The sequence below is a fragment of the Nicotiana tabacum genome, chromosome 13, assembly GCF_000715075.1.
Source record: "Nicotiana tabacum cultivar K326 chromosome 13, ASM71507v2, whole genome shotgun sequence".
NCBI classification, from domain to species: Eukaryota; Viridiplantae; Streptophyta; class Magnoliopsida; order Solanales; family Solanaceae; genus Nicotiana; species Nicotiana tabacum.
In genome coordinates this window covers 129,710,737-129,721,516 of record NC_134092.1, presented here as the reverse complement: position 1 = coordinate 129,721,516, position 10,780 = coordinate 129,710,737, and the positions used below count along the sequence as shown (strand labels likewise).

The 10,780-nt window shown below is 33.5% G+C and overlaps 3 protein-coding genes across 3 annotated transcripts in view; 2 read left to right on the top strand and 1 right to left on the bottom strand.

The window, feature by feature from the left end:
• LOC107809130 (UDP-glycosyltransferase 91A1-like) overlaps positions 1-2,051 on the top strand; it is a 3,230-nt gene extending 1,179 nt beyond the window's left edge. The window contains exons 2-3 of the mRNA XM_075228517.1: positions 195-413; positions 1,109-2,051. Coding sequence (XP_075084618.1) covers positions 195-413; positions 1,109-1,767 — 878 coding nt within the window. The 3' untranslated portion in view covers positions 1,768-2,051. The remainder of the gene's footprint in view (positions 1-194; positions 414-1,108) is intronic.
• Positions 2,052-2,847: 796 nt separating this feature from the next.
• Positions 2,848-4,917, bottom strand: LOC107809129 (UDP-glycosyltransferase 91A1-like; the record flags this gene model as incomplete). Its single annotated transcript, XM_016633727.2, has 2 exons — positions 2,848-4,378; positions 4,871-4,917. Coding segments are annotated over 2 exons (753 nt in total), but the record flags the coding sequence as incomplete, so codon positions are not given.
• A 1,847-nt stretch (positions 4,918-6,764) lies between these two features.
• On the top strand, positions 6,765-8,662 carry LOC107809128 (putative UDP-rhamnose:rhamnosyltransferase 1). Its single transcript, XM_016633726.2, has 2 exons — positions 6,765-7,364; positions 7,763-8,662. The coding sequence occupies exons 1-2, from the start codon at positions 6,799-6,801 to the stop codon at positions 8,595-8,597; spliced, it is 1,401 nt and encodes a 466-aa protein (XP_016489212.1). The 5' UTR covers positions 6,765-6,798; the 3' UTR covers positions 8,598-8,662.
• Positions 8,663-10,780: the final 2,118 nt, after the last annotated feature.

Genomic DNA, 10,780 nt, shown 5'->3' with positions numbered 1-10,780 from the left:
CACTGAACTTAATATTTCAAGTGCTTTTTTCTCTATTATGATCGCCGCCGTGTTAGGCTTTCTTGGACCGGCGCCGGTTTTAATGTCTGGCTATGGTACCTTAGATGAACTCAAAGTTCTTACAGCTTCACCAAAATGGGTGAATTTTCCTACAACGGTAGCTTTTCGATTGTACGAGGTTTTAAGGATGAAAGATAGTTTTACCGGTAATATGTCTGAAGCATCTGATATTTACCGGTTTGGTGCTGGTATAAAGAGTTGTGATGTTTTGCTCAATCGAAGCTGCTCGGAATTTGAACCGGAATGGTTACATTTGGTCGAACAGATTCACCGGAAACCGGTCTTTCCAGTAGGTCAGCTTTCGCCGTTGACCATTGACAATTGCGACGATGAAAGCAATGGTGTATGGACAGGTACACCGTACACATTTTTAGAACTTTAACCTTTTTATTTTATCTTTAAATATATACTTTAAAAACAAAACAAAAAATTCCCCTGAAAAATATTTTCTACTACTTGATTGTGAGCGAAAATATTTTTCGAACATAATGTGGATTAAAGATTACTACTAATAGCAAATCGAAAAGTGTTTTGATGAAATATTTAGCACTAAAATTTGACAATAATAGCTAATTAATGATTAATTAGAACATAGTTGATATTATTATGCATTTGAAGGGAAATGACTTCTCCCCCAATATAAATCACTTTTCCTTGAAAATTATTTTCTGCTAATTAAATACCAAAAAATGACTTTCTTATATAAATAACGCTTTTCTTGCATGAACTACCACAAGAATATTCTCTCATAGTTATAGCAACCACTAGCATAATAGAATAGTTTGGAATACGAGGGTCAAAGTACTTAATTTTGACTGTGAATTTTGACATAGAGTCTTCAAGCTTTTGAAAATAAAATTTATATTTTTGAAAACTACATAAAAAGTATTACTCCTAAGCCATAATAATTCATAATTTAAAATATCTATAAAATATTTAAGAAAAATGTGGTCAAAGAACAATCTGGTAGACTTCCCAAATAGTAATAGTGTCAATCTTTTTGAACCGTTACTCATTCAAACATGCATTGTTGTATAAAATAAATCAGGAGGGAGTACTATAAAACAATGGCTTGACTCGCAAGAAAAAGGATCAGTGATTTATGTTGCATTTGGGAGTGAGGCAAAACCGAGTCAAGAAGAACTCACCGAGATAGCTCACGGGTTAGAACTTTCAGGATTACCGTTCTTTTGGGTTCTAAGAAAGCAACGCGGTGAATTTGACACTGATTTAATCGAGTTACCAGAAGGGTTTGAAGAACGGACCAATGACCGTGGAATGGTGTGCACAGGATGGGCCCCACAATTAAAGATACTGAGTCATGACTCGGTCGGTGGATTCTTGACTCATTCGGGTTGGAGTTCAGTAGTTGAAGCTTTATCTTATGAAAAGGCTCTTATTTTGTTGCCATTTTTGTCTGATCAAGGTTTAAATGCTCGGTTATTAGAGGAGAAAAAGATGGCGTATTCTATACCGAGAGATGAAAGAGAAGGGACGTTTACGAGGGACTCGGTCGCTAACTCACTGAGTTTGGTTATGTTAGAGGAAGGAGGAAAAGTGTATAGAGAAAATGCTAAAAATATGAGAGAATTGTTTGCTGATAAGGGAAAACAAGAAAAATATGTTGATAATTTGATGAAATATATGCAAAAGCATAGAGAAATCGAGAAAGAAAATGGTGACATAACACCCAGCAAAGAGAGCTAGCTTAATGCTTTTAGTAAATTACTTACTATTTTTATCCAATTTATTGTCATGATGTTCTTCTCTTCCCATAGCTTCCTATTTAATTTTTATAACCGTTGTGATTATGTTTTTCTTGAGCCGATGATCTATCGAATATAGTCTTTATATCTGGCTTGTGAAGGCGGATGTAAGATTTACGTATACACTACACTCCACAGACTCCATTTATGAGATTACATTGCGTACTGCGTACGTTACTATTGTGGATTTTCATGATGTTTTAAATGAAATTCTAGTCTTCTCAACTAAGGTTAAAATAAATCTAGAATGGAGTCATTTGTATGACAGTCTTTGTTTTTAATTTCCTTCTTTGCTCAATTTCGTAATATTGAGACCCCCTCAATATTTCCTTTTGTTTCATTAACTTCGCTCCATTATACCTAACATTACATAACTGGTACGTTCGTAAACCAAACCACCATTCAAAGAAAATTCAAAGCAGCCTTTATGCAGTTCTTCAATACATTAGGTTTACTATCATAATAGCATATATAAGCAATAAAAAGAAGCACATATAAGAGTTTGATCTAGTGATAGAAAAGAATGCAAATTTTTGAGATCAAGATTTAAATCATAAATCTTTAGCGGGAAATAACATATTCGACGAAATAACCCAGGTGACACAATAGGTAGACGCAACCCAAATTTTTCTCCCCAGCCCGTTTCATATTTTAGTCTTTCTATGATTTTGAAGATAACATAACAAATTCTCCACATAGCTATCTTGTCTTTCCTTGTCACAAAAAAGTTGTTTTACCTCTTTAACCTTCTCACGATAAATCTTACCCTCTTCCTCAACAAGTACCAATCTCACCGAAGGTAGTTTGGTAGGCAGTATAAGAATAGTGCTGAATAGAGTGTATTAGTAATGCTGGTATTAGAAATACTGGCATTAGTTATGATGTCATTAGTTCTATTGAAATTATTATTTTTTTACTGTTTGGTTTGGTGTATTAAAGCATTGTATAATTTTTAAAAAATTGGATGTTTACAAAAGCAAACAATGATTAAAGAACAAACCATTTCAAAAGGAAGCACCAGAAACGAAATTACCAGACCTAAGAACTAATTTTACAAAATATTTCAAATATTAGTTCTTGAATATAGAAACACACCCCCAACAAATAAAGAAACTCAGTAGTTAGTGCCTTCACTCCATGAGTCGTTCAAAAGGGGAAAAAAGAACAAAATCACTGAAGATTCTTTTACCTGTACACGTGACTTAGATCTCTGTAGAGGAAAATGAAAAAGATGATTTAGCTGCATTCACCTGTGCTTTTCCATGGCCAAAGTGTACGGAGAGATGTCTGTTTGCTAATAATACGGGGGAAAGCATTTGAGATGGGTTTTTAGGGATTTGAGGGGGCAATTAGGTCCTTAATAATATTTATGCAAATATTAAAAACCCTTGCATTACAAATGTCATGATTTTCTATGCATTGCTTATACATAAAATAATATCAAGTATGATGTATAACTAGGGGTGGTAAACGGGCAGGTCAGGTCGGATATGGGACGGGTCAAAACGGATAATAAAAAATGGATAAATTATCTGACCCGACTTCATGAATATGATCACATTTGAAAGAATTCCTAGTCTCCCAAACTTGAGGAACCTCCAATTTGAAGCTTTACAAATGTAAAAGAAACAAACTCATTAGGTATCCATTTTCTAAATGGATAATATGATTCTTATCCATATTTGATCTATTTTTAAAAAGTTCATTATCCAACCTATTTTTTAGTGGATAATATGGGTGATTACCTATTTTCTTTTAACCATTTTACCATCTCTATGTATAATTAAGTAATGCGAAAAAGCTAATGATTGCATTATTTTTCTAATACCAGCTACTGAGTCACGACTCATGAGTGAATGACCCATCTCCATGCATCAATCGTCGTACTATCATCTTCATACGACGTCGTTGGAAGTTGCCCTATCGGAAAAACCGGTTTCTGGTGAATATCCTCCAAAACTTTCAACCATTCTGGCTCAAATTCTGAACAACTCCGTACAAGCAAAATATCAGACATATTCTCTTCATCTCCGCTCATGGGTGCGTCAAACATAGGTAAAACCTCAAACAATTTCCAAGCAACAGTTGCCTCAAATGGGACCCACTTTGGAGGAACAATGTACTCTTCAGCTGTCTTCCGAATTTCATAGTCGTTTTTCAGTCCAGGTAGGGGTCCGGTAAAACCCAGAAACGCGGCGATAAATATGCTGAAATAAGCCGTCGAAATATTAAATTTTTTAGCAATTGAAGGAATCCAGTAAGAAGTAAAATCGAAGGGTATAAAATCAGGAGTTGAATCTTTGAGAAATTCAGACATGGATTGTTTAAGTCCGCCTTGAGCAATTTTGAGGTACTTGACTTGTTCATAAGGAACATCAGTTGTGGCTTCTGTATTTTTTAGTAGATTTTCGATTTGGGGCATAGGAAATTTGATGAAATTTGTGAACGGGACGAGATTTGGAGGAAGTTTTGGGAGACGATTAATGTTTCTTGGGGTTGAAATGAAGGAGATTTTGTGACCTCTTTGAGCAATGAGTTTTGATAATTCTAAACTAGCGTGACCATAGATTCTCAAATTTATTCAGAAAAATTTAATTTGGATAAAGTTATGAAAATATGTTTGGACATCTGTTTTGGGTGAAGTTTGATTTGGAAAAACATGAAACATTACTTATACCCACAAGTTCTAAAAACTATCACAAATACTCAACAGTATCATTATCAATAACATTCATTATATTATCGCAAACCATAGTCCTGAATATAAATAAATTTGATACAAAATTATCATTTTTATAATGAACTACATGATACACTATCAGATGACCGAGAAGATGAAGCAACATCGTTACAAAATAATAAATGATGGGCTCTTTTATAAAATACAAAAGTTTGGGCAATTTTTAAAAAATATAATAGTAATATGTTGGCCCAAAAATGATTTTGAAATTTGGGATCTGACCAAAATGTAATCAAAATCTATGTCCAAACATGTATTTACCAAATAAAATTCAAATTTATTTTGACAAAATCTATGGTCAAACTGGTCTTTTAAGTATGGAACCATATGGCCAAAAGCTAGGGATGGAAATTTATTTTAGATCTCTCTGTTTCATTGTATCGGTTGATGGTATTTTTATTTCCCGCTTACGTACGAATAATAATCTTTGTGGTTCATAATAGCATATAGTCTTCCGGAAACATGTGATGTTGATTCAAATTGGACGGTATCATATTATGTTAAGCGTAATCAGTATTTTAAAAGGTATTTTTGGGATTCGTCCGGGGCTCATCCTTGGGCGGGGCACTTACAAAACGCTCTGGGACTCATGTATGGGGCTTAGTTCTGTGAGGCTTACGCCCCAAACGTCCGACCGTGCGCGCTAAACACGCCTAACGCCCAATGCTCGGGGCTAGCCTAATAGTTCTAACACAAATCACTTGTCGAATTTCCCAATTAATATCGTTAACCTTCAAAATTCTTTAACAAATTAATGATAAAAGTTCTATTCATCGATAGAAATATGAAGATTGAGCATAACTCTAATAATGAGACATAGTATTGCGAATTTATATCTTCACTTGTTATTGGTCGTGTCTTAGTTCATTTGTCCCTCCTTGTTATACATTTTTATTAATTTGATATCTTAAACTAATTTGTATTTATTCATGAAGGAGTAATATTTTAATTATCGTACTAATAAGATTTATTAATTATTTATTTTTAGAAAGGTAAAATGTGGAGTTTGATAAATTTTTTTAAAGAAATTATAATTTTTTAATTATTTAAAAGTTAAGACATTATACGTGATTTATGCATTACTTATACTTAAGAATCATGCTAGATTTTTTTTCTATGGGTTCCTTTAATTTTCTTTTAATTTTTAACTTTTAATTTATATTTTATATTTTTTTGTGTTATTATGTTATTTTATTAATTTATAAATTAAAACTTTTAAAGATCCACGGGGCTTACTTCCCCCCACCCCCTGCCTCCAGGCTTACGCCTCGCCCCATATTAAGTAAAACGCCCCGCCTTTTAAAACATTGCTTGTAAGTAACACACACACACACACACACACACACACACACACACACACACACACACACACACACACACACACACACACACACATATATATATATATATATATATATATATATATATATATATATATATATATATATATTTCACATATTTATAGTTTTCTTCAATTTTTATGCAATTTTATCTGTTTATAAATATTTACTATCATTATATTATTTTATAAAAATATTAAAAATTAAATACCTATGGGGCTTACGCCTCGCTGAGGCATATGTAAAACGCCCCGCCTTACGCCCACACCTTTTAAAATACTGAGTATAACTTTGGACTAGCTTAACCCAACATATTCTTTATAAACCAAAAAAAGCTACTCGCATTAAGTGATTTCTTTATTTGAACCTTGGCTAGCAGAGATATTCGAGATTTGTATTAGTGAGAAATATTAAGTACCCAATAAAATAGTCGAGTTGCATGTATTTGTTTAGTGTAAACATCAAGCACAAATAAGTTTTTACCCACATGAATTAATGTGGACGGCGTAGGGAAAGCTTTATTTATGAAACTATTGAAGGAAATATTTCGAATATAAACTGGGATTTCAATGTAAACTAGGTTTCCTCTAGATAATAACAACCGGAGAAAATCACATTTTTTAGAACAGAAAATATAACGATTATGAAAACCTCAATTAAGTATTATTATTACCGAATATTCTTCTTTTCAGCCTAATAGAAAAAGACAAATTCACTCAATGTATGTAACATGTCTTTTATGAAAATAATTGGCAATTTTATAACAAGAACAGGACATAGTATTCACCATCATCTCAATAAAAAAAAAATGAATATTAAACTAATTTAGTACAGGGTTATGCTGCTACATAAACTATAGAAACAACAAATTTATTTCACAGCAATACACACCATGACTGAAACTAAGAAGCTTCATGTTGTGTTATTCCCATGGTTAGCTTTTGGCCACTTAATTCCATTTTTCGAACTTGCTAAGCAAATTGCACGTAAGGGTCACAAAGTTTCCTACATTTCAACTTCTAGAAATATCGATCGACTCCCAAAACTTTCTCAAAAGTTAAATTACTCCATACATTTTGTTAATCTTTCTCTACCTTTAACCAAAGGTCTACCAGAAAACGCAGAGGCCACAAAAGATGTACCACTTGACAAGGTTCAATACCTCAAGAAAGCCTTTGATGGGCTCGAATCCGAGTTGACTCAGATCCTCGTAGACTCAGTCCCCGATTGGATCATTTACGATTTTACCCCTTATTGGTTGCCCCCAATCGCGGGTAAACTCGGAATTTCATGTGCTTTCTTTAGCACGTTTAATGCATGGTCTAGTGTATTTTTTGGTCCTGCAAAAGACATAATTGATGGTAATGTTCAACGGACCAAGCCTGAGGATTTCACCGTTCCACCAAAATGGATCCCTTTTCCATCCAATATAGCATTCCGTCTCTATGAAATAAACAGGTAATATTGAATAATAATTCAAAGTTTTTCCTTTCCTTTTTATTTGGTAAAGCAATTCCTATTTTCCACAAATTGTTAGTCAAAATAAGAATAGAATAAGTGCTTAAATTTTCCTCGTAGTTGAGAATTTTTCGATTCAATGCGACCGTGGGCAGTCCGGTGAACTAAGTTCCCGCTATGTTATGGGACTCGTAGAAGGGTCGAACTACGTAGTCTTATCCTACATTTCTGCAGGAGCCTCTGAAATACAACTATGGGTAGCCCGGTTAAAGGCAACTATGCAAGTCAATAAACAGGCGTGTTCACGTATTTTTTTTCTATGGCGTTAGCAAGTTAGTTTTCGACTTTCTCTTTGCTCTTTAGTCCAATTGTTCATATTCTACTTAAATTTTCAACAGGTTTTTTGGCCATGGACAAGAAAACATTTCAGGCGTCTCCGATTGGCATCGATTTAGGGCATCAGTCTCCGATTGTGACGTGTTTCTTGTACGTAGTTGTAACGAGTTAGAGAGAGAATGGCTAGATCTTCTTCCACAGCTTCATCAGAAACCTGTCGTACCAGTTGGCCTATTGCCACCTTCCGTACAAGATACGGAAGGTAACAAAAGGGATGCATGGGGTTTTATTAATAATTGGTTAGCCATGCAACGTGAAAAGTCAGTTGTTTACGTAGCCCTAGGAACGGAGGCAACTCCGAGTCAAGAGGAACTCACTGAGTTAGCTCATGGGTTGGAGCTATCCGGGTTGCCATTTTTCTGGGCTCTAAGGAAACAACATGATTTTTTATTGTTAAAATTACCCGAAGGTTTTGAGGAACGTACCAAAAATCGAGGTATAGTTTGGACGAGTTGGGCTCCGCAACTCAGGATATTGGAACATGACTCAGTAGGTGTTTTTTTGACTCATTGTGGTTGGGGTTCTATTATAGAAGGACTTAAATTTGGAAAACCCCTTGTTATGTTACCTTTTTTGGGAGATCAAGCACTAAATGCTAGAGGTTTGGAAGAAAAAATGGTGGGTTTAGAAATTTCAAGAAATGAAAAGGATGGGTCTTTGACTCGGAACTCAGTGGCTGAGTCACTCAAATTGGTGATGAATGATGAGAAGGGAAAAATCTATTGGGAGAAAGCAAATGAAATGAGAAAAATATTTGGAAATAGAGATTTAAGTGATATATACATAGATGACTTCATTGAGTATCTTCATAAGAACAAAAGCCTTTGTATTGATTAATGAGAGTGGATCATCAAAAATAAATGTTCATCTATTTATTCGACCTGTAATCATAGATTAAAATATTGGTCTTGCTTGAGTAGTTGAGGTGGAGGTTCAACCTCGTAAGTAGCGTAATTTTAGCTTTCTCTTTCCCCTTTCGCCTTCACCCTCCCCTAAGTAATTTAAAAAATTAAACAAAAGATATTGATGTAATATTTTTTCACTATCACTAATACCCGATTGAAGCCTCGTCCAATGAAATAACCTTTGAAATATGAAAACTATGCCAAAAGAGAGCAATAAAAGAATATCGAGAAAGGTTTCTTGCAGCTTTTTTGATATAGCATATTCAAAATGTTTCTTGAATTAGTGCTCAAGTGTTTAAGATATGTCTTAGTGACGAAAGAACTGATTCGTAAAAGCAATTTGAATTCTGATCCACTGTCCACATGAATACATTCCTTTTGATTGAAACGAATTAATTCTCTTGCCATTATTTTAATAATATATATTGTTTCTGTGAAGAAATTTTAAAGTCTATATCGTAAAAGTTACTCCTACTATTACTTATTAAAAGTAAAATGTTTACTGTGATTTTGATACTGAGTTTACGAAGATTTGTTTATGGTAGTAATCTGTGTTCGAAACCAGAAAATTAAATAAGTAAAGAAACGTTAATTCAATAAATAAATATAAAAATAATTTCGAGCTCACAAGTTGCTTGTGTATCCTTAAAGAATTTAATTCTCTCATTGTTGCCCAAGGTTTTGGATTAATTAATTCCTCCCAAGATAGAACGGAATAACTATTCTATGATAGTGGCACTACAAATCACAGAACTTCGGTTAACTCAACAAACGAAGCAAATCACACTTCAAACGTATGCTATTTTGAAAAAATATAATGCAACAATGTAGAAAAGAGAGTTAAAGTTTTCGGATTTTCCATGTATGTACAAACGAGGTCAAACTTTTAAGTTTATAGAGGTGAAGAAGTGTAATCCAATAGATGTCTCCTCCTTTTCTAGTTCACACCCTTTAGAAGAAAAAAAACCAACAGTTTATGGTTTACTTTGCTGGACCACTATACATTATTTAGAGTTGGCATATGCTTCAGTCCTACCCACCACTATATAAAGTGTTGAAATCATATTCCTCAGAGGATAAAATATAAAATTGTTAATAAAATATTTAATTACTCCTATGACGTATTGACGGGAAAAATGTAACGGTATCATATTAAAAAATTATAGTGGCGTCCTGGTAAAACAATTAAGGATTCAGCTGATATATTAGTGAGTGAAAGAAACATTTAACCAAACATAGAAACCTCCATAATAGCCACAATGGATTTTACTAGAGCACTAAAAACAGTACAAATCCTAATTTCAACATGTAGGGAGGGCCACAAAATCGTATTGGTGAGGCATTGTATTAGCAACGTGCCTTTTGAAGAAAATTATTAACAATAATAAAACCCAATGATCAGATATGTCCCCATTCCAAAGCTGTCATTAATAATAAGAACATTAAATTGCTACTATGATAATCACTGTTCCGTTCGCTCTACTTTAATTAATTTTTTAATTTTTTTATATATATATTAAAAAATGTATATTTTAACATTAATTAATAATAAAATTGACCATATTAACCTTAACTTGTTCATTGAAAATATAACAAATACTCTTAACCTCTTTACTCCAAGGGCAACTTTGAAATTCATTCTTGATATCTAAAAAGATCAAATATTATCGATCACAAAAGAAGACAAAAAAATTAATTAAACTTGACCAAAAGAATTAGAAATTATATTAATTCCAACTACTTTTCCGCTTTGGCAGACTATTATAGGCTAGCTACCTCTAGCTTTTATGGCGGTCTGCTACTTTGGTAGTTGTATAAGTACCGAATGAATATATAAAATAAAGTTGAGTAGTATTAGTATATAAGACTATAAGCAGGGGCGGATCCGGCCCTTTGGTATCGAGTTCATCTGAACCCGGTACTTTCGATGTGCATCACAAATTTATAGTTATAAAATCACAACTTTAAAAATATAATCGATTCAAGGTTAAAAATCTTAAAAATTGAACCCATGGAATTTAAATCCACGATCCGCCTCTGACTATAAGCCCTTCTCCGACTTTAGAAAAGCAACAAACTTTAGAAATTAGGTCTCTATCCTCCTTTGGACATGAA